Source organism: Chironomus tepperi, unplaced genomic scaffold, assembly GCF_022539635.2.
Source record: "Chironomus tepperi strain 1889 unplaced genomic scaffold, CSIRO-AGI_Ctep_v1 contig_48, whole genome shotgun sequence".
NCBI classification, from domain to species: Eukaryota; Metazoa; Arthropoda; class Insecta; order Diptera; family Chironomidae; genus Chironomus; species Chironomus tepperi.
The window spans coordinates 738,877-763,209 of record NW_027226170.1 but is presented as its reverse complement, the minus strand read 5'-3'; the positions used below and the strand labels follow the sequence as shown (position 1 = coordinate 763,209).

The 24,333-nt window shown below is 30.8% G+C and overlaps 3 protein-coding genes across 7 annotated transcripts in view; all 3 read right to left on the bottom strand.

Moving 5' to 3' along the window:
* Positions 1–1,725: 1,725 nt before the first annotated feature.
* On the bottom strand, positions 1,726–4,483 carry Cht11 (Chitinase 11). The gene is made up of 6 exons (XM_070652451.1): positions 4,356–4,483; positions 4,211–4,260; positions 4,056–4,142; positions 3,426–3,989; positions 3,126–3,362; positions 1,726–2,944 (listed from the first exon to the last, which is right to left on the bottom strand). Exons 1-6 carry the CDS (start codon positions 4,391–4,393, stop codon positions 2,400–2,402), a joined length of 1,521 nt encoding a protein of 506 aa, XP_070508552.1. The 5' UTR covers positions 4,394–4,483; the 3' UTR covers positions 1,726–2,399.
* A 281-nt stretch (positions 4,484–4,764) lies between these two features.
* Positions 4,765–6,316, bottom strand: LOC139099348 (uncharacterized). The gene is made up of 3 exons (XM_070651782.1): positions 6,274–6,316; positions 5,689–6,218; positions 4,765–5,637 (listed from the first exon to the last, which is right to left on the bottom strand). The coding sequence occupies exons 1-3, from the start codon at positions 6,293–6,295 to the stop codon at positions 4,765–4,767; spliced, it is 1,425 nt and encodes a 474-aa protein (XP_070507883.1). The 5' UTR covers positions 6,296–6,316.
* A 5,594-nt stretch (positions 6,317–11,910) lies between these two features.
* The window catches only part of HDAC4 (histone deacetylase 4), a 45,217-nt gene continuing 32,794 nt past the window's right edge, over positions 11,911–24,333 (bottom strand). For 3 of the 5 annotated variants that reach the window (XM_070652516.1, XM_070652518.1, XM_070652519.1), the window contains 10 exons: positions 22,422–22,525; positions 20,273–20,380; positions 18,726–18,926; positions 18,546–18,613; positions 18,338–18,474; positions 16,919–17,071; positions 14,546–14,751; positions 12,647–14,467; positions 12,280–12,584; positions 11,911–12,214 (listed from right to left, as the gene is read on the bottom strand). In XM_070652516.1, the coding sequence (XP_070508617.1) occupies positions 12,151–12,214; positions 12,280–12,584; positions 12,647–14,467; positions 14,546–14,751; positions 16,919–17,071; positions 18,338–18,474; positions 18,546–18,613; positions 18,726–18,926; positions 20,273–20,380; positions 22,422–22,525 (3,167 nt within the window). In that variant the 3' untranslated portion in view covers positions 11,911–12,150. The remainder of the gene's footprint in view (positions 12,215–12,279; positions 12,585–12,646; positions 14,468–14,545; positions 14,752–16,918; positions 17,072–18,337; positions 18,475–18,545; positions 18,614–18,725; positions 18,927–20,272; positions 20,381–22,421; positions 22,526–24,333) is intronic. The other 2 variants (XM_070652517.1, XM_070652520.1) reach the window with 2 other exon arrangements.

The window sequence follows — 24,333 nt, the reverse complement described above, 5'->3', positions numbered from 1 at the left end:
TTGAATCGGTTTTTAACGTATGAAATTCAAATTTTAAATCGGTTTTAACAAATGAAATTCGAATTTCGAATCGGTTGTCAACGAATCAATGTTCAATTATTTTAAATTTAAGAAAACCGTTAACTTTTAAAATTTTAAAATACCCATTAAATTTTCTGCACATCCCTTTAAAGCCATAATCTCATGTAAAAAAAGATCCAATAAACACAATATCACATTAAAAAAAGTTTCAATTGTAATTCGACCAGCAAAAAAATATTCAGTATTCTCCGAAAACTCGTACATGTTCAAAGAGATACAAAGGTATTAATTATCACTTCTCATCCTTATCGATGAAACATTTCAGAAGCCACAACAAACTGTCAATAATGTGACGATAGATATAAAGTTTGTTTAACGTAACGTAATTTCATGTTTACAGTAGTTTTCGTTCAAGACTTTTCATCATCATGAAATTAATTAAAATTCATCAGAAGGGAATATCAAGTTACATTGTTTATATGTTGAATATTTCCTAAGATTTGTGGTGTTTTGAAGCTGTTCATTAAGGTATGAGAAATGTTAATTAATCCCAAGAATAGACTTAACATCCCTTGACTTTATTTTATAACGTAACAAATAATAAAAAGAGACGAAAAAAATAGTAAAAAATTTTATGTTTTGCTTATATCATGATCATGTACAATACATGATAAATGGTAAATAAATATACCTTTTTTATCGCACTAGCATACTTCTTTCCTCACTTATTGTTAGTTTTACTGACTGCTCCTATAAATATCTATCGTAAAAGCTTATCAAATTTATACTTTTTTTTTGCTGTTTTTGGATTCACTAAGCTATCCACACATTTTTTTGGTACTACTTTCTACATATAAGATGCACTTTTCAATTATTCTTATTATCTTCTTGTTTTTCATCTTAATTATGTCTTGTCAGGGTGTGCCAATAGATCTTGATTAATTTAACAATGGTTTTTATAATGTATGGCAATTCTTCAGACGTTCCTTATTTTTGTTTACATTGCCATAGCGTGTTTCTGAACTTAGAATTCAATTTATTAGGAAGACAACAGCAAGCTTTAAATGCTAAAGTTCACAATTGATTTAGATCTGCAATCATTATGTTCAAAATAATATGGAAACTTCAAAACTAGACGCGATTCGATTCCATTGAAGATTTTAGTCGACTTCCTGTCATTGCGACATACTGGCAGTAATTTAATAGGAGCATATAATCTCAGGACATTTTAAGTCCATTGACCTAACATAAAATGCATGATAAAATGTAACAATCAATTCATAAAATGTATTCGAGATGATTTTATGAACTATGGAATCCTGCATGGAATGTTTGATGAATTTAGTACAACAATGAAAGTTTACGACTTGGAATTGCAAAAGCAGTTTTAAGGATGTAAAGTCGTTTGTTTTAGAAATCTAGATTTCTTATGATTTTAAGGGAATTTATTACGATACTTGATATTGAGACTGCTCCAAAACTAATTGCAGCTGAGATTCCAGATTCTGACTTTTACCTACGTCCTCTTAATCATGAGTGAAATGCTGTTATATACTGATCTACCGGGGATTTCACAGTGCTCACTTAAACTTTCTTGCCTCCACAATTCTCATTGCAAGGGTCTTAACATTTTATTGGACTAAGATACGTAATCCAAAAGATATCCATAACCTTGAGCTAATAGACTCAAGTAATGAATTCATGGATCAACTTATGGAATGAACGTTAGCAGCAATCCAAACTGAATCGAATAGCCTCAGAAATTCCCGAGAAATGCTGTTGAAATCATTTTCCACTCCTCGACAGTTATTTTTATTCTTTCTGACTACCTACTGTCTAGCCTTAGTCATAACGCCTCATATGTAGCTTCACTAATGTCTGCACCATTGTCATTATTTACGTTTCAACTCTAAACTCATAAATATCCTCATAAACATAAAGAAGAATAGATAAGATTCTTATGGCGATAAAAAAGTCCTTCATACCCATATGGCACACCCTGACATAAAAAAATTATGAAAATTAATCTATAGACAGAGACAGACACATAAAAATTCTGATTAATTTTCTATAATTAAATAAATTTCGTTGTAATTGGAATTTGTTAGAGATTTTTAAACTAAATTTAAAATGTCAATTATAAAATCGGAATTGGATATAAAAGAGTGGAAGGGAGGAGAGGCAGTAAAATGAATTAACATAAATCAATTTTCAACAATATAAATGTGGAGATCATGAACGTGGAAATAAATATTAATCAATATACACTATATTTTTAGCTCCTCACTCACTCACTATTACGGCCAATTATAATTAATTTTAATTTTCTCGAGATTTTTTCACTTTTTTTTTCGAATAGTTTTGTGTTAAATGATAAATTAAGCTGTTGAGTTATGAAAGAGAATCGAATGTACTTTACGAAGTAATGGAAAAGTTTTCCTTTCATCACCTATTCGAGATGATGATTTATACTGTTTATCTGAGCAAGTTAATTGGAAATCGTCAGTATTTAATGAGAAAATCATAACTCCACCGAAATGATTATTCTTTGCATAATTTGCCTTACATTCAATGCTTCTCTCATCGTCATATGATATCCATTCGAGTCCGGCATAGAGCCATGGTGAGCAAGTTTCCGTATCATATTCAATACGTACATTATAATTTGTTTCTCGGAACCAGCAAACTTCGGAATAAGTCACGAAACCCATTGTTCCAACACTTCCGATATCCTCGGCTGGGGCACCAATTTTCGTGTTGAATGGATTGACTAATTTAAATGAATGTCCATAAGTTGGCAGTCCGATGATGATTTTTGAACGATCCAGGCCTTTAGACATCCAGTAATTTACACTGTAATTGATGTTTAATGTCTCAAAAAAGCCCTTCTCGTTTGACCTCGCATATAAAGGTGCATTAAAACCTGTTAGCATATAGGAAGAAACAAAGAGAACATAATTTATGAGTTTGTTCAGTTTAGCGATAAAAAATGAGTCCCAGTTAGCCAAAGTCTGCTGTACAACACAATACATCGTTTTGAAATCCAACAGAAAATTCATCAGTTGAGTAGATTTTGACTGCGTGGGACTACATTTCATAATTACCAGTATATGGTGTGCCTTTTGTATAGAAATGATAATCGTATGTCATAATATTGACATAATCTACATTCTCGTTTATCATGCGAACATCATAACACATATCGACAAAAATTGATGGTGCAGCAACAGCTATTGACAGCAAATATGTACTGTGTTCTCGCTGATATTCTCGCCGTATGTCATGTAGGAGTTGCATGAAGTGAATTCTTTGTTGATTAGAGCCATTTGGAAATTCCCAATCTAAATTAGCAGCAATTTGTTAATTATCCTTATTACCGTGCAATATAAAGCTATATAAATTACCTAAATCAATTCCATCAAGTCCGTACTTTTCAAGTGTTTCTTTTACTGACTGTATAAATCGTTTACGATTTGTGTGATTTGCGACCACTTCTGGAAATCCCCCTGATGCATCAGCCGCTCCAATCCACAACAGAACTTTGAGCTTGTCATTTTTAGTTTTGAGTTCATTGCTGCCATGAATGGCAGTGATGAGATCTTTATCGAGTTTAAGCGAACAATTTGAAACTAAAACGACGCCAATATTTATATGCGTGCATAAAAACGGATTAATGTCCTTTATGTTAAGAAAACTGTCCCCAGTGCTTCTTCTTCTCCTCGTCTTTCTCGTATTGTGTACGTTATTGGATAGACTCGGTGTTGTATAATAACAAACCAGCTTCTTATTTAGTGATTTTGCATGCTTTTCAATTTCATTTGAATAAATATAACTTCCAAATTTGGACGGTTGCACAATAATTTTATCATTATCTGTTTCATTTACACTACTACTTTTGTCACTAGCATGAAAGTTATTGATGTAAAAATCTAATTGCTCTAATCTATTTTGCCAAAATAATGGAATTTCTAGAAAATAAAAACAAGAACATATTCATTAATGTTATGCTGATTTAATGACAGAAGTTGACTCACCATTTGATTTTTGAGGTATATTTAATCTCTTATTATAAATTTCATCCCAAAATAAGAATATTACAGTAAATAATAGTATGCATATAACTAATGAGAAAAAAAAACAGGAAATAAATTAGATGTCGTTATTTACAGTATTTGCATAATAAACTTACATGTTAACAGACTTATCGCTAATGAATTCCTATTGAAGCTACTTATATTCCTATACATATTATTAGTTTTATGGATAACAAAGGAGAATTATGATTTTTAATAACATTGAATTTTTCTACAGCAAAATTATTAATTTCTTCGTACCTTTGATTATTGATTAGTTCATATTTTTGTTTTGTCATTATCACTAGCACATTTAGTTACTTAAAGCACTTATTGAATTGTAAAAAGAGATTAACAGATTTAAGAAATTTAATAAAAAACATAAAATATTTTTCTTTTAATTTTTCACTCAATTTCTTTGACTGAATTTCTGCGGAGGGGATTAATAGCTTGTGTGAATTTCAGTTCCATGCTGCAGCTATTATTTAATTTATTCTCGGCAGTTATTTTTATTGAGTTTTATCATATTTAGGTTTGTAAATTTTAAGGATATTCAACAGTTCTTAATGATTCTACATAGTTACATTAAATTTATATATTAGACATAATCATGCTTAATTTTTTAATTTATACAGGTAGTTAAATACTTAATTAAACATGCAAAGTTCTTTCAATTATCTTGAAAGATTACATTTAAAACAGTTTGATTTAACGATGTTAAAAAGTCAATTGGAGACACGTTAAGCCTCCACATGTAACGCTTAATCTTTAAAACTTTCAGTTTCGGAAGTTTACTTATGATCCTATACATTTCACGTTCAGATATGTCGGTTCCATCTTCAATCGATAAATACTTCAAATTTGGATAGAAGTTGGCCAACAATGAAATTTTAAATGATGAGATCTTAATGCTTAATCGTTCTAAATAATTTAAACATGGAAAAGTGTAAATCATTGATCCACGGAAATAATCAACATGAAGCGATTGCAACTTTGGAAATTGTCCACGCAGAAATACAAAATTGCTGTTGCTGTTCAAACTGAGATGCTTCAAATCCTTTAACATGATATCATTGGAATCGTCACGAGTAAAAGCCCATCCGCCATAATAAAAATCAAGGGTTAAAGATTCAATCTTCAAATAATGCTTAAAGATCAATTGGATGAAGTCAGTTCTCATGAATAGTTGTGTGTACTTGATTGTAAGATTTTTTAAGCTTGTATTCTTCTCAAAAAGATTATTTGTAATTAAATGATCAGGAAGAAAGTCAATTTGAAGCTTCAACATTGTCAGTTCGTTCATTTCTCGCATGATGTATTCCAAAATTGTTGTACAGAAGTGAATTGATAGTTCTCTTATGTATGGTTTCTGTCCGTGCAGGAAACGAATAAAATTAGGAATATCAAAGACTTTTCCAACATCAAGCTTCCTGATTTTCCATTCATTATAAATTGGAAGTATAAATAATCCTTTGCTGTATATTGCCAACGATTCGATGTTAACGAAACTAAATGCATCTACAATCTGTAAAGTTGATTCTTCCTGTAAATTAAATCATTTATATGTGGATAGCTTTATGCTTAATAATCTTACGTGTTGCGGACGGTCAATGATGCTTAAAGATTTGAGATTTGGAAAATCGTAGTAAGAAACATTTCTCATACTACGAATCTTCTTCAATGATGTTCCAGTAATGTTGAACAATCGCAATTCTTCAATATTTCTGCAAGAATTAAGCAATGACATTCTTCTCATGCGATTTTCAGGAAAAGTTCCATGAAATGTTATAACTTTAAGATGTGGTCCATAATTGCGCAATACTCTTAGGCACAATCCAAAATTCTCTTCTGATAGTTTATAAATGTCGCATGATCGATAACGTCTGATTAATAATGGACATTCCAAATCGTCAAGTGAACAGTCCACAATTTGCAAAATCAAAGATTCCATCAATTTTTTGGATGTTGAAATCACTTCATTAAAGCGTCTGCAAACAAGCATTGCTGATTTTAAGTCCGTATTCTCGGACATCTCATCATCATTCTTTGATTTTCTTTGCTTGCTGGATTTTAAATGCGAAAATATATTTTCTAAAATTTCCCAAGGCATTGCTTGAAAATAATCTGTAAATTGAATGATTTATAATATAACAGTATGTCCTGTTTATTTTAAACTTACTTTTATTGTCCTTAGAAGTCATATTAACTCTTAAATCACTAATTAAATTAAAACGAGGTACTGAAAAAAAAACTAATTCAAAAATGAGCAAAACTGAGCAAAACAAGAAACGTATTTTAAAATTTTGAACAACATGTAAAAAGATGCGAAAATTCAAATAATAAATGACCGTTAGAGAAAAAGAAATTTAATTAACGTATTTTATGATTTTTTATTTTTTTTTTTTTTCAAACCAATAATCGACATAACATCGAAATTATCCTCATCTTTTGTGTTTGTGTAAATATAATTATTCATTTTCTCATTCTTGACTTCATTAAAAATTAACCATGTATCATCATAATAAATCTTTCATAAATGTGTTGTGAAATTTCAAAAACGTGATCGTCTCTAATTTTTTTTTAAATTTGTTTGTTTATTTCCTCAAAAAATTTTCATCTCTTTATTTTCTTTAAAATAACATTTTTAATGTTTTACAAATAAAGCTAAATTTTCTTTTTTTCATCATAATAAAAATATCTATCTTCCATTTATTTTAATTCATCTTTTTTCAATTCATCAAATAAATCGTATCGGTTGATAAAACAACTTTTGAGTTGACGAAAAAAATAATTATTAATTAAATTAACTTTTAGTCATTTTAATAGGAAGTTGATTTCTTTTTCCTTATTATTCATTGGTGGTACAATATCGTTTTTTTATGGGTTTTAATCATTGTATGTAAAGAAAAAAAATTAATTCACTAACAGGAATGTCTTTTCATTTGCTTCTTTTCTTTATCATCATTAACTATAATTAATTAATTAGTTGTAAGATTTTTTAAGTGAAAGAAATTAAATAATTTGGTTTCATATTTCTTTTTTTTTTATTAAAATGTTCGAGATTCAAGAAAAATTTATTTTCAAAAAAATTATCCTGTTTTAAATGCATTTTTCATCTATTTTAATTAAGCTTTATGTTTAAGAAAAAAAAAATTAACGAATAAAAAATATTCAAAATTTGTTAACTTTTTGAACCAGTTCAAAACATTTATTCAAATATAATTTATCCGTTAAATTTTTTTTTACAAATTATTTCATTGTGTTTTGTGTCAAGTCCTGCTTAAGTATGCATTCTAATTCTCCATATATATCATCTAAATTCAAATGGATTTTTTTTTCTCCCTATCTCATCAAGTTCATCAAAAATAAACAATTAAATTACATTTAACATCATTTTTCTTCCAGAGACATAAATAGAGCCATTAATTAAACATTTTTGTTTTCTTTCATTTAAATTTAACATACGATTTTATGAAATTAAAATTCTAAATGTCATAAGCTGTTTTATCAAGAATTCATAGAGGAAATAAGAATCAGAATTGGATACTTTTAGTGGAGTTCCATTTGATCAATTGAAACAATTTTTTTTGATCAATGGAAAGTCAGGAACAGGATCCAATTTGTAGGAAAAATTTAAAGAAAGAAACAAGAAAATGATTCTTTTTGTGGATTTATATTCTATGCACCAAAAGATCAACTTTTTTTTTAAATATATCATACTCAACAAACTTATCGTCTAAAGAAACTTTTTAAGTAACACAAAGTTGAAGCGGTATAAAAAGGTTTTTAAATCCTTACAACTTACAGTTTTTTTTTTTTTTTATTTACTTCTTCGTTTTAAAGGTAATAAAAAAAATGAAAACTCAAAAAGAACTAAAGAAATTGAAACAAGAAGGAAAAAATAAAGGATAACTTAAACATTAAAGTGACCAGCACGTGAATCATGATTTCGTCTTACAGTTAACAGCAACATTATCATTTTAATGCAGGTAAACAATTAATTAGGTAATTAGGTGTGTGTATGTGATATCTTTTATCCGTTTTACTATGTTTTGTAGAGTTTTTTTTTTAAGAAAAAGAAATACCGAATATATTGGAAACATGTAGACAAGAGACGTTGAAATTTAATAAAGTAAAATTCGACTCCAATGAACTATCGAAAAACAATAATTTATAAGCTCTAGAGTCACAATTTAATTATTTACTGTGCGTGGAGGTTGTCTCTTTTTCAAAAGAGTTTAAGATCGAAAATTAATTGGCTAGCCCAGAGCGTATCCAGAAGGTTTGAGGGTCAACCCCCAACCTGTCTTCAAAAGGGTTCTTCAAAGTTCTACCCGTTCCTGTTAAAAAAAAATCTGACAATACCCCAGCAACCAATTGTTTTTATGTCTACTACAACTAGATTTGAAAACCTGCAATATTTAAGATTTTTACGAACCCAAACCATTTAGAAAACTCAGTGCTCTGTCAGAATGACATCCAGACAGATGTCTTCTGACACGAATACAAGGCAAAATGTCCACAGTCCATTAGTACAAATCATTAGATATCCACAGGACCTCTTCTTCTTCAAAAGGACACTACCCCATAATTGTCCGATTGGGATTTGAACCCACGTCCTCTTAATTGCATATCAAGTGCTGTTACCTACTGAGCTACCGTGGGTTGCAAGAAAGTGTGGCACAATACGCATTTAAATTTTCGTCTCTATCAAATGCTCATTGTACAGCTATTAACGTTGTATTTCCAATTTTGCCATCTCAAACAATTGATCATGCACAGCAAATAATTGTTCAAAAAAAGGTCCGATTCGTAGTAAATTGAGGCTGAATATTACTTTAAAAAATTTCATTTAAATTTTTTCTTGATTTCATAATCAGACGAAATAGGTAGGATGTCATTTCCTTCATAACAAATATCTTATCAATAGATAATTCTCAAAATTTTACTTTCTTTTTTCTCACTTGTTCAAAAGTGTCGTGGAAATGGAACAGTAATATACGTAAACGTAATATTTTTTTTAATTTTTTTTCCTTCTTACGATCAACTTTAGCTGATAATATTATTAAATTTATTTTTTTTTTGTTTTATAATAAAATATACGTTCCTTGAACGCAACTTTTTCAAAATTTCACATGCTTTCACAAACATAGAAAATGATTCTCATTGAATTTATATATTATAAAAGAGATTTATCATTGACCATAATAAATATGTATCATCATCGTAATATTAATATTCCGTTGTACCTACAAATTGTTTTTTAAAATTACTTTATAGCTAAATGACCGTTAAAAGTCGAGATCTAAAAAATAACGGATATTTATTTTAAAATTCAAATTTTGAATTATCATTTTTAAATTTCAAAAAACCGTTAAAATCAAAATAAATGATTTTAAAGTTACAAATTCCGATTAAATGCTAGACGACAAACTGATGACTGCTAACTAAATATCCAATTTTATATTCCTAACTGTACCCGAACAGACAAGGAACATGTTCATATAATCACTTGAGTATACTAGATGGAGTATACCAATTTGAGTATACTCATTTGAGTATGCTCAGTTGAGTATAAACAATCAAGTATACGCATCAGTATACTTTAGATGAGTATGCTCACTGTCTGTTAAGGCTTCCCGATCATTTAGCTACAAAAGTAAATTCTTGAGGATTTCTTGGATTTTTAATCACAGGACACTGAAGTACGGTAAATATTAAAATATTTCATCAATTAAAATATCTTTGTTATTATATATGGCTATTAAAAGTGTGAGAAAGTGACCTCCAATCCTTAAAAACCTCAAGAAATCCTCCCTTATCTCATTATTTAGTTTTATTTTTTTAAATCATTTGTTGTATCTTTTCTGTATCTGTTTTATTTGTGTTGTGTATGAATAAATTTTATTTTACTTTTTTCTGAACAATGAACACCAATAAAACATTCTTCTTTCCTTATCCTCTTTAATCTTTGTAACATCGTTTTATATTCGCAAAAAAATATTCTTTCTAAAATCTTTTTTTTATATCATTTCTCTTGTGTATTTTAATTTAATTTAATTATCATCTTTTGTCTTCAAAAATTTGAAAATATGTCAATGACTTCTTTATCATTTTTTTTTCTATAAAAATTTGTATTTAGGTCCTTTAATCGTATTTTTTTCATCATCATTTTTATAATTTTTATCTTTTTTTCGTTGATTTAATTAAACAGTAGGTGTAAGGCTCAACATTGAATAAAAAACTTTTACTATTTTTTTGTTTTTTTCATTAAATATGGCATCATGATCGTTATTTAATATTTCTTTTAAAGTACTATTTTTTTATATAATATGGACACAATTTTATATCATTTTTTTCCACCTAAATTAGATATACTTCCATTTTTTTTGTATATTTATATTTTGAAACTTTTCAAAAAAGAGAATCATTTTTGCTGAGAAAGTTTTCAAATAGCAAATTTGCATTGAGCAAAATTCTTTTAAATAACTTTACTATTCAGTTTTTTACTATCCATTAATTTTTTTAATTATTTCATTGTTAGCAGTTAAAAAGTTTTTTTTTTCTTTTAAAAAAATAAATTAAAATTGTGTTGTTTTTTTTTTGTATGTCAAAAAATAGATGAATCTAGTTATCATCATTAAAATTCTGAAAGGTACTTAATTTCCTTCGAAGATATGTAATATTTGAGTAATGATTACCGAGCGACACAAATGAAAAGGCTCCATTTAAGCTCTTTTATGAATACAGCCACTTTGTGACAACTAAATGACTTCCATATGATCATTTTGAATTGAAGTGAGAATTATTAAGGAACACTAGTTGCTGTTGTAAGCATTATCATGAGTTTAAAACTCATACTAGTTCCAAATAACTTCAAAAAGAAGAGGAGGTTGACACCCTCCACTACTTCCCCTGGATACGTCCCTGGCTAGACCCGTAAAAAGTTAGTTTCAAACAATCTTTGAACTGGTCTTAACCAATCAATTTTAGCTTTGCTACTAACCATAGCTAGAAATTGTCTCATATTTTGACTGGATAGGTCGATTTGAGTCAACTCAATTCCAGGAAACTTTAAACTTTGTCATCACGGACACAAATCCAAACACTCCAGAATCTAGATGCAGAGAATCCATACGTTGTCATATGTTTTCATCTAAGTCCATTATTATTATTAAGTTTTTGTTATATGCCTACATATTGTAGAAAAATAATCTATATTCGCTTTTGGTCCAGATTACTCAACATCATGACCTAAAATAGTGGTTTTCAAACTATGCTTCGCAACACACCAGTGTGTCGTGAATTTGTTATTTGTTACCAAAAAGATGAAGACTCGCAGAATTTGCACCAGATATTGGGATCCTGCTCTATATTGCTTGAGCAACACTGTTCTTAACTATTAGCATCTTAGATAAGCTTATACATATCTACTCAAACTCATGTGTCAGATGTTTAGATAAGCACCTAAACTGATATTAAATATTCATCACAATTGATATTGTAATTAAGGAAATCCAATTATTTTTATTTTTTGGCGCCAAAGGGTGTCCTGTCTCCTCTTTCATTTAAATTGTTCAAAACAAACTCAAATATTACACATCAAACCAAGAATTTCAGCACTTTACAGAAATAAATTCATCTTTGCTCATAGCATCTAACTAACATGTCCTCTTTTTATATCAAAAAAATCGCACAATTTTGTTTTTGTCCTTTTTTTCTAATAATAATAATTTATATCATTTTTCATTATCGTCAAAAAAATTTTTTTATCCCTGATTTAAAGTTCTATATATGTTATGATTTTTTTTATATCATCATCATCCATGTTTCTATTCTTCACAAGTACCGTTGAATCATTAATTGAGAAGTCTAACTTTAGATTTTTCATCAATTTCTGCTTCATCTAAAAAACGTTCTCCAATTTTTTTTTTTTGTGTGTTTTTTTCCTCTAATTAAATTTTCATTAAGCTAAAAAATTCAAGCTCTCGTTCACGACATGTTTATTTACCAAACAAATGATTGATTAGAAATTTATTTCTATTTTTGTAGCATTTTATTTATCATCTTGATCTTGATCCATTGGTTCCGATGAATCTTCACGAGATATATCTGAAAGTCTGATAGAGAATAAGGCACAATTAATGTCAGGCATAATAGATGAAGGCTTAAAATAAGATCTTACCTAGTAATTGATTGCATTGATAAACCTGCCATGGCAGTTAGAGTTTCTGATTCTTCATGTTCACTATTGAGTGCTCGAAGAGCTGAGAATCCTACAGTATGAGCGAGTTGCTTTACACATGGCCAATGTGTCATTTGAATTGCAATAGTCTTTTGAAGTGTCTCGACAGCATTCGAACATGGTGGACGTGATAATTCACTTTCAGACAATGGTGCAGGCTCGTCGCCAAGTAATCCACGTACACATTCTTGAACAGAATCACAGATTGCTGGAAGGTCATATCCACCTTCAAGTGCCATAACAACCTATTAAATTAAATGATGGAATGTTAAGACATTGTCAATGAATTTTATATCCATTAAATTACCTTTCCTCCGGCCAGTTGCATCAGCTCTCGTGTTAAATGACCGAAGCAAGCAGGAGATACAACATAACCGCCAAGTGGTGCCGGATGACCAGCAGCAGCATCAAAACCAGCAGAAATTAACACAATATCAGGTGAAAATTCTCTAGCAACAGGCATCACGATAGTTCTAAAAGCAGCTAAATATTCAGCATCACCAAGTGCCGGATTAATTCCACCGGACCATGCAATATTAATATTGAAACCTAAACCAGATCCTGAGCCACATTCCGTAGAAGCACCAGTTCCAGGAAAGAAATTTCCATCATCATGACGATGTATCGACAAGTATAAAACATTTGGATCATCATAGAAAATTTGTTGTGTACCATTTCCATGATGGACATCCCAATCAATAATAAGAACTCGTCTAATTTCAGGCATCTTTAAACGTAATAATCTAGCGGCAATGGCAATTGAATTGAAAAAGCAAAAGCCCATCGCAAGTCCTGGCTCTGAATGATGACCAGGAGGTCGTACAACAGCAAAGCCATTTTTATTGTCGCCTTTAGCAACCTTAAATGCTAAGTCTATAACACATCCAGCAGCCATACGAGCTGCACTTGCCGTATGATTCTCATTCCATGTTGTATCTAAATCAATACCGACACCACCACATGCCAAACGTACGAAACTCGCACGTGATGCCTCAATCTTTTGTCGATTAATTTGATTTGATCCAAAGAGAAGTGCATGAGCTTCCGTATGAACGACTTGAAGCTCCTCTTGTGTCGCTTTTCGTGATCTTAAACGATCACAACGATTTGCTAGATGCGTTTCAACAAGACGCGCCCAAATGCTTTGTAGACGACCGCTATGCTCAGGATGTGATGAATTATCACCACATATGCATGCATGTTTTAACATTACACTATCAAATGCTAAGCCAGTCTTAATCTTTCCATTCGGCGATCCGTTCTCGTAAATTCGATGATGATTCATTGAGAGATTCACAGGCGGTGGAAGCGTTTCATTATTACTGAGTATCATTTGACCAGTACTTGTGGTGTCGGAATGAAGAGAACTAGCTGAGCCGCTCGTAACGATGCCTGACGTAATGCCAGGATGACCAACATGTACTAATGGACTCGATAATGTTCTTGCTAATGGACGGAGTAGAGGTGTTCGTGTGTATGGATCTTCAATTGAAGCACCCATTGTTTGTCGTAAAAGAATTTCGCGTTGTTTCTGAAGATATTCACTTCGTACTCGATCATCACCTGTATGTGGAAGTGATTGTGATGTACTCGTTATCACAGAATTTGTAATGACCGTTCTTGGCGGCTGTTTCTTATCAGTTAAATCGATTACTTCACCAGGCTCTTCCTCTTTTAATAATTCTCTTGTATTTGATCGTGAAAGTGCTGTTTGACGTATTTTTTGTTTCAGCATTTGTTGTTCATATGCTTGTCGTTCTGCCTCAGAATTCTCATGTAATGTAGCGATATTAATTGGTGCACCAGTCAACATTGGATGTCCCAAAGGTAATGGTGCTGATTGTGTTCTACCTAAAGGTCGATGACCAGGTTTTTGTAATCTTTGTTGTTGTTGCTGTTGTTGTTGCTGCTGCTGCTGTTGCTGTTGTTGTGCAGCATGTGCTTCAGAGAGTTGTTGATTATATGCAGCTGCTACAACAGAATGAGCAACTGCTTGCATATGATTTAAATGTGCTGTTGCAGCTTGTGCTTCTGAAAGCTCAAATTGAGGTACTAAGTATGGCGCTGGAATTGTCGACTGGTGACCGAGAATATTCTGTGATGGTGGACGTAATTGTGACATTAATGCCTACAAATTCAGGAATGAAAGAAAATAAATAAATAAATTATTAACTTTTCAGAGTCAATAAAATATTAAAAGACTTACAAAGTGATTTGCAGCAGCAACAGCGGCATTTGATAAATGTGGACGACCTAACGATATATTGGGCATTGATGGCGAACTAAACAATTGAAGGTCACGATTTGCACCATTATATTGAGGATCTTCATTCTCTTCTTGTATTGGAGCACTCGTTGGTGATCCACGTGTAGGCGGTGAATTTGGAGAATCTGGTGCTCCACTATTACAATCTATTGACACGTGCACACATTCAGACAGTGGCAGAGGAGTAGATGAATTGAAATGAAATGGATGAAATAGAAAAGAAAAACGAATTGAATAATTAAGTAAGTGACTAAGCACACGAATAAGATTTTGGATATATTTATAATAAAGGCAATGAATAATTGACTACAGACTTAATTGTTTTGAAAAGGTTACAGTAACATTTCTCAAGAAACAATTAATGTCCGTTAAGTTTACTTTTAACTTTTTTTTTGGTCTTTTTGCTAGTGTTTAAAAAATTACAATTTCAATCGTAGGAGTGAAATTCGAATAATCATTATTGCATTGAAAAAATCCAAGTTTTTTAATCATAATTCAAATTTCATTTCAATTAAAATCCCATTTTTTGGATCGAAATTTGAATAATGATTATTCAATAATTTCGATCCTAAAAATTGGATCAAAATTAAATGATTCGATCCAAAGATTTTAATTAAAATGATTTGTATGAAAATTTTCTTTGTGTTTTGAAATTATGAATGGAATGCATTTCTCAAGGAACTGAATGCAATTTTGAATGAATTACTGCATATTTGAGTTCAAACTGGTCATATGGTCCTTAATAGGCATAAAGGAAGTAGTGGAACTGCTTAGTTCCGCAGATCTGACCCCCTCTCTAAAATGTCATGAAACGTCCAGAAATTAAATAAATAAAAATTTTTTTTGGGAGTTCCAGTCAGTTGGACATAGCCGATGGATATGGTAAAATATTTTTAAAATTATTATAGAGAACCGTGAATGCTTAAGAGACAATGTATTATCAATAATACTTACCTACTCACTTCCCTGGCTGGTGCTAACGGAGGCTCATTGCAGCGTTTTAAGAACACATGTAGATAGCTCTATCTTTCTCTGTACATGGACTATTCTTGTAACGTTTAGTGGCTTAAGGTTGTTTAACAAGGGTGGGCTCACCAGGCCTCACACTCAAACTTAACCTGCTCCGTTAGTACCGCAACGATTGAGGGGATTGGCATAGCCATGAATGAACCACGGGAAAGTGGAAGCAGGTACTTGGGTAGTAAAAGCTGAAGGACGTTGGACACCTGTATTGTGCGTCACTATCATTTGCAAACTCTCATAATAGTTTAAGATATTATTAATACCATCACGTCGAACTTTAGTCTCTCCTGTATCAAGATGGAACCGAATGGAATGAAACCATAACAGAATTACAAGAATTGATAAACGAATATTATGTTTAATTCGATTATCAGTTTTCTCTGACGTTTGATGGTTATACTGGTCATGTCCAACTGAGTGGAACTGCCAAAAAAAAATTTTTTTTATTTAATTTCTGGACGTTTCATGACATTTTAGAGAGGGGGTCAGATCTGCGGAACTAAGCAGTTCCACTACTTCCTTTATGCCTATTAAGGACCAAATGACCAATTTGAACTCAAATATGCAGTAATTCATTCAAAATTACATTCAGTTCCTTCAGAAATGCATTCCATTCATAATTTCAAAACACAAAGGAAATTTTCATACAAATCATTTTAATTAAAATCTTTGGATCGAATCATTTAATTTTGATCCAATTTTTAGGATCGAAATTATTGAATAATCATTATTCAAATTTCGATCCAAAAAATGGGATTTTAATTGAAATGAATTTTGAATTATCATTAAAAAACTTGGATTTTTTCAATGCAATAATGATTATTCGAATTTCACTCCTACGATTGAAATTGTAATTTTTTAAACACTACTTTTTGCGAATGTTATGTTAGTTCGATGTTAGTTTAGATCTAAATATGGGTATATATTGTTTTCTAAACGAGAAAAATCAAAAATTGCTTCAGTTGTCAAAAAAAAATAAGGTATTAGCTGTTACTAGATTTCTCTTAACAAACAATCCACTAACATATCAAAAAAACATAATTGATCTACTTAAAGTTATGATTAATATTATGTTAATGTATACGAAATTTTTTTATGTATAGGAATTTATCGAACTCTCTCATTCTGTTTACATCATGTCTTTATGCCTCCTAACATGACTCTTATTATGTCATTTTGGAAAAATAAAAATTATTTTTTTTGAGCAAAGTTTTCACGCACATACCAACACATAAAGCTATGAAAATATTGCTCTCATTATCTATTTTTTTGAATAATAGTTCTACATACTTGTAGCTTGTGCCAGTGCCACCTGTTTTTGTAGTCGTCTTTGGTGAGCAAGCAAAAGGCGCTCTTGACGACGTGCTGCTAATGGTCCCACACGTGCCTTTCGCTCAATCACACTTTGCTTTAATCGTATCTTCAGAAGATTCGGTTCCGATGCTGAAATTGATTTCGATGATTGATTACAAGCGAATAAATGAGAATTTGATAATGCCAATACATATTATTTTATAGCTTTTTTTTATGTGAAAACAAAATTTAATACAACTTTTATTCTTTTTTTTCATATTTTTTGTTTTGTGTGTGGAATAATTCTTGGCGCTGATTATTAACTATGACAAAGCCCCCGTGTAAACTTCATCTCCAGTCGAAGGACAATTTTTATCGTAATAAAATTCGATACTGTAATTCTAATCTTTATATGATTATGATGTGGGTAGGAAATGGTGACTAATACTCGAAAGAGGAGTTATAAGCATATGAGAAGTCGGAAAATTCGAATGAATATGGAGTCATTAAGGAAGGTTTATACGGAATTGATTCGACTTACAGTTCTCTTCATCTAAGGGAGACCATGAATCACAACTGATCTGTACGGCCAGTGAAGTAAGTACAGTGTCATATTCGAAAAAGAAGGTAATATGAAGGAGCTAACGAATGTCTCGTATAGAACAAGTCAGTTAATCGATTCGACAGCCAATACCAGGTCCAAGCATATGCTCAATGAGTATCTTATGGTACCTAGTGAGGAAGCTGGCAGACTGTGAAATGGTGCCGAATTCGACTTAAATATAACTTGTGTTTTTCGTGTGTGTTTCTGGATGAGCTCGAACTGGATTTTAAGTGAATAATCCTCAAATTAAGTTCAAGACTTAATTTTTTTGAAAATTTTATCAATATATTAATTGAAGAACATAAGAGATTAGATAATTCTTCCGTAAATCCCCTTGAACGAGTACGGAATTCCCTAAACATATCGATATAATGACTTGCTTTATTGATAACATAAGTTGAAGTCAAAGTCAATAATGAATTTGATCTTTTTTTTGAAAAAAATAAGCAAGTTTTTCCTTATCATTATTATGTTATCTTACGGACACAAAATTGACTGGCATGTGGTTAGCTCATGAGGATATAACGTAAAATCAAATAACGGAAATATCAAGAATTAAAAGGAGAAGTGAAATATGTTAATTAAATTACTTTATCACAAAAAATATGTGAGAGAAAAACAAAAATTGTTCCAGGCATGCTACATTTTTATGTAAAAAAAAATATATATAAACTCTCTTAATTATGTTAATATCATTAAATTGCACGCGCACACACACAATAATACTAAAGAAAAAAAAACTGATAATAAAAGCCTGAACAATAAAAATGATTGTTCATCAGATGATGATGATTGCCTAATTAATTTGTTACCTGTTTTCCTCAGCGGAAAGTCTGAATCGTATTTAGCTATTGAGGACGGTGGTTGAGGAATTTTATATGGATGAGAACTAACTGATGATGCTACACCAAGTGGTAAAGATTCTCCTGATGAGCTTTTCAATATACCTCTGTAAAATGAATTATGGGATTGCGCCGTTAGTAAATTAAAATTAATGTAATGTTATTAAAATAAACTTACAAATTTCTATTCCATGTCGCATTCTGTTGTCCTTTTTCTTTCTCAATTTTCTTTTGTATCAAAAAAGTCTGAATGCGTAGTAAATAAAGCGAAGAGAATAAATTTTTTAAAGGTTAATGTAAAGGTCGCATTACACTTGTGTGTATGTAATAAAGAGAAAATAAAGTTTAAAGGTCATACTTTTAATGTTTGCTTGACATCAGGACTAGCATTAGCGTTACATTCATGTCTCTCATTGTTCCTTCTTAATGCTGCGGCAGCTGCTTGTGCTGCCTCACGCTCTTTTCTTTGTTGTTCCTCAAGCATCAATGCGTTCTGACGCTCTGCTGCTATTCGTTGCAATTGTAGTTCCTGGAACATTAACATGCCATGTGCCGCAAACTATGAATTGAATTTTTACATAACGATAGGAAGTAATGTCGATGACAGAAACGAAAGAAAACGCAAATCAAATTTTCACAACTAAAAAGGTTTTTTCTTCTTTCTCTTCTTATGTTTAATTCCATCTCAAAGCGCATTTTCCCTCAATTTAATATCGGTACTATGAGTCACTATTGCATATATACACAATTTGTTTATATCTGACTATGTAAGTTCGTGCTCATATGTTTTACCGTAATTGACATTGTCAATAGATGCCACAAATAAAACACTGAATTTATTGCTTACCACAGCCTTGTCAGACAATTCACATGAATCAACAGCTACTAAACTTTGGTCTAAATAATTGGTTAGTTCTTGGAAGTAAAGGGATCCACATTTCTTGGAATGTGAATATTTGCGGATAGGTTCATTTTATCGTCCTTACTGTTACTAAGAAACTAGATTGTAATCATCAAGTCTTATATTGCTGTATATTTTCTGGAAAGGATTTCCAGTTTGGAGAGTTTCGATATTTTGTAGCAAATTTAAGTCTGACTGAACTAAAATTGTCATTCAATTGCACGTGTACTTCCCGATGGGGACATATTTAAAGGACTTGTCGCCAAGGGAGCAACATTTTAATTTGTGTCGATTGGGCTTATTTTTCTCATTTTCCGGATCAGATCTCGAAAAATCGAAATTCATATAAAGATCTTAAAAGTATCAATCAATAATGAGGAAAAGTAGACAGTAGTCTCCGGATCTATGAAATCAGAGCTCCAGTGGAAGTACCATTTTGGAATTCAGACTTCCCAAAGTCCTGTCAACACTTTTTTGAAGAGAAACTTTAAGATTTATAAATTAATCCATAGATCGAAGTTTATTCGGATTTTGTATGGAAAGGTCAACTCGAGTCGACTCAATTCCATACGAAATTCGAATCAACTTCGAGTACTAGATTGATCAAAAGTTCTAAGAAATCCGATGAAGTTTTCTTATTTCACTGAAGTATGTACTAAGCAATCAATAAATTCAGGATCATCAATACCAAATCATTTTAAGGAAAAATGCGCTCTTTTAACACACCTACGATTAATGTTTACATCTCTTTACGATATGAACATAACAACATTGTTTTTTTGTTATTCATTATTCATTATTTTCGATTAATAACAAGAACAGAAAATATGCTATTTTATGATAATTATAAGAATAAAGTAGGTAAAATAAAATTTGGAAAATGACAATATTTCTCATTGGTAAAAAATTTAGATAATGAATAATTGATGAGGAGATGAGAGAAGAAACCAAAGAACAGGCATGACAGATACAATGAAGCAATAAACATATAAACATCCACTTACTTGTAATTTGCTTTCAAGTTGCATTTTATGCTGAAGTTCAAGTTCCTTTTTTTGCTCTTGAAAATCACGCCAAAGTTTTTGTTGCTGTAATTCCTGTTCACGTCGGAGCTATAACAAGAACAAGAAGAAAAGGAAAAATATGAAAATATTTAGTTTATACTCGGAAAATTTTTATGAATCACAAAATCTTCCGTGAAACAATTTAACTTGCTTCTTCCTTTCTGCTTATTTTTTTTGTGCATATCATAAAAGATCGTTAAGACGATATGGCACAATTATTATCGTACCGAGGCATAAACCCGTCAAATGGCGACACAAAAACAAAAAGTTGTATCATTAACATCGCCATTAATTTGAAAAATTCCACGAAAAGAATGGGAAGAAAATGATTCATAAAAAATTCACAGGAAAGAACATTTTTTTGTTCGGAAAAAAGATGAAAAACTTCATCATTCAAATGAAAATGAAAATGAAAATACATATAAACATACATGCGAGAAGAAATTTTCCCACACATTTTCTTTGACACTGCCATTGAGTTATTCGTTATTTTTTTCATTTTCATTCATAAGATCCACTTGTGAATATTATTTAAATTACTATACGCGAGATTAAGACTTAATGAAAAAGTAGGGGAAGTAAAGGGAATGAATGTTTAGGATAAATATTATAATGACACAATCATCAAATAATCTATTTATAATCTCTACTGCATTACTCATTTAAGTGTCAAATTCCTTCATCTTAACCTCGGCATTCACATTCATGCTCTTGATGTTGACGACGATGATGAAATTCACATATGATGGCGATTTTTCACTTTCATTTAGTTCGTTCAACATACATGAAGCATAATAAGAAAAACATGCGTATTCCCGCTTGTTTTATTATGTAAATGTTATGATTTCCTCTGACTTGACAGACATAATTAAACAAAGTTTAATAGATCAAAAAGAGAATCTTTAAATGGCTCTTTGGCAATACATACATCTGTAAAAATATGTCATCTTAATTTTCTATCTATCATAATAACGCAGACATAGAATTAGGTGCATAGCAGGAATTGATTTGTTTGGATAAATATTCGGCTTGAATTCTTTTAACAATTTTGAAAATGGAACACTTAATTGGGGTATCTAAACGTATTGGAATCTCACCCAGATCGAACAATAAATTGGCTATTTTCTCAATGCTAAGCAAAGGCTTCTGTGGCCTAGTGGACAGGCAACAGATCGGATATCTTTATCACTTTTATGAGTACGCGGGTTCGATCCTCATCAGAGATAAATTGCCCAATCATTTTAATAGAGCAGTGATGTCCATACTGTGTGCTGCGACACGCTCGTCATGAACTGAATTCCGTATGGAGCTATGTCATATAGCCACCAAGGTTTGCCGTGGAACAAAGAGATTGAACAAACATAGATATCGAGTATCGTCGATATGGCAAGGATTCGCATAATGCTTCACGACATTTCAATCATATAGTTTGAGAGCCACGGAAATAATTCACTAATTTAAAAATAGATATGACAAAAAATCGATAAGGACTTTCGTCATATAATGAAGAATCTACATGGGCAGGCATAGACAACTAATGCATTGAAGGATAAAAACATCCAACAAGCTAAATAAAAATTTCGTCAAATTCCTACCTTCTAGCTAACGCCCAACAATTCAATCAAATTAAAGGACACAAGAAAAAAATAAATAAATAAAATTAAAGGAACAACAAAAATTTGCTGACATTTAATCTTAAAAAGGTAAAAATAAACGCTTTTATCAATATTCGATTTCAATAATAATGACTCCGTCATTATGCCAAAAAAGATCTACGTAAATAACTTTGAGTTTGAAAATAACTTAGCGAGCGTCAGTAAATTATTAATTAATATATTTCCAAACTTAGCACCATATTGTATGTACATATTGCCAAAAAAAGCCTCTTGAAATTATTCTTTATTAATTCAAGTGTAGTGATATTTATATTTCATCGTATGAATCATTACTAGATTATAAATTAGCAGGTGTCTCGAATATACGCCTTTGACTACCACCGATTTCTTTCCATCGCAGCTATATTATTTTTTTCGTGACATGCATTAATAATAACTAATTTTAACCAAAATAATATACAAGCCAAACTTACAGCAAGCAATTCTTTATTGAGATCATCTTGAAGTGCATTAGGCGGTTGACTGCCAACCACACCCGACATTATCCTTTCACGTCCTATTGAACCTCGTGCCATCTCTAAAATATAAATAAAAATGAAAATATTTTTTTGATTAGAAAATTGATCAAATTTTCGTCTATTTAGGTATTATTTTGTATATATAAAAACAGAAATGTTCGGTTCTATTTTTATGTCTCGAGAAAAAAAAATTTGCACAGAGTTGGTAAAAATAACAATGGCAATCTATTATGTTGATAAATTACTCATTTCCATGTTTTCCTCGTTGTGGGGGTCATAATTAAAACAGAACAAAGAAGAATGTTTTCCATACTACGGAGAATATGAAAATTTAGTTCTATATTTAGTCACTAAATTAAATATTTTATGTCACCATAAAAAAAAAATTGTACATTCAACATACATATACATGAGTTGAAAGTAATAAGACAATCTGTTAAAATTTTATTATTAAAATCACTTGGGAAAGTTAATTTAAGTGAGCAAACAGAATCACAATATTTTTTTGATGAGTATGTACGAATGCTCACAGACAGAGACAGAGACAAACATAAGTATAATGTAATATATATGCTTAAAATGCAAATGCATTTGAGAGTGAGAAAACCAGAGATAGATTGTTGACTATTTTTAAATGTTCTCACAAGTTGATATTTTTAGACGTAAACGGCATTTTTTTTTTCTCGTTCAATTTTCCTCAACTCAATGTCGCATAATGTTTTTTCATGTCATGACAATATATTGCAATTTATAAATATACACATCACACGAAATGTGCAAATGTACAATTGCACGGTGATGAAGAGAATATAAATGTAAGTATTGTAAGAATATATTGAGTTGAATGATTTAATGAGCGCATAAATGAAATTTTCCATTGAATTCTACGATGACTAACACTAGCTGTATGCGTATTTATTGTGCAATGTACTTTAAAGTAATTGCACTTTAAATGTCATTTTAGCTGGTGCAAAATTATATTCAATTTTTAGTTTCAAACTATTCTGATGAAATCATTGCTAAGACTTGCAACTGAAGGAACTTAATAGTCCCTATCAGAACGTACAATAACTGAACGAAAGTATAAGTAAATAATATGTTTATTCTTCGGAGTTTAAAAACAAACTAAATATTTACAAGAAAGGGCAAGCAACTATGCAAAGGAAAAATCAACCAATTCTCCTTGCAAATACAATTTGAATATTAAACGACAGTTGACATATCCAAGGTTGAGATAAGTCTCAACATAAGATGATTCGAATTACAAAACGTCCAAGTTAGCCACAATCTCGAAACTAGCTGTAAAAATATTAGCCATTGTTTTATTATTTAACTTTTTTATTAACTTTTTACAACCTTGTTTTACCAGTTCCACATATAAAAAAGGCAGATATGCTCTTGCTTGCTTGATTATTTCATGATAAAAATATATTTATAAACATTCAAAACGCAAATTATTATGAATATATGGTTTCAAGGTTATTGCGAAATTTACCAAAAAGTCGAGAGAGGAGTATGAAGCAGTTTGATAAATATTTCGCACATTGTAAAGTGTATGGATATGAAAGTATGAAAAATCTATATTTAAACAGACACATTCTATACAGCGGCATTTAATTAAATTAATTTCATTCTATTTATAAATGAAAAATTCCATTATATGCGTGTATATCAAATTACACATTTAATATTTACTTGCACACAATTCAGGTCTGATTGAGTGACATGTGGATATTATTATCGCATTTTCCTTATTTGTTCTGGCATTATTGGTGCATAAAATGGAATTAAATTCCACAGCATACCAACAATTCTCAAAAAAAAAGCAATAAATTGCATCTTTTTTGGATAATCCACTGAGAGTAAT

Coding starts and splice junctions, on each gene's coding strand:
- LOC139099348 (XM_070651782.1), bottom strand. CDS start 6,295: ATGACTTCTAAGGACAATAAAA. Junction 6,219..6,273: donor GACTTCTAAGGACAATAAAA/GTAAGTTTAAAA, acceptor TTCAATTTACAG/ATTATTTTCAAGCAATGCCT. Junction 5,638..5,688: donor TCATTGACCGTCCGCAACAC/GTAAGATTATTA, acceptor TTTAATTTACAG/GAAGAATCAACTTTACAGAT.
- Cht11 (XM_070652451.1), bottom strand. CDS start 4,393: ATGACAAAACAAAAATATGAACTAATCAATAATCAAAG. Junction 4,143..4,210: donor AGCGATAAGTCTGTTAACAT/GTAAGTTTATTA, acceptor TTTTCTCATTAG/TTATATGCATACTATTATTT. Junction 2,945..3,125: donor AAAAGGCACACCATATACTG/GTAATTATGAAA, acceptor ATATGCTAACAG/GTTTTAATGCACCTTTATAT.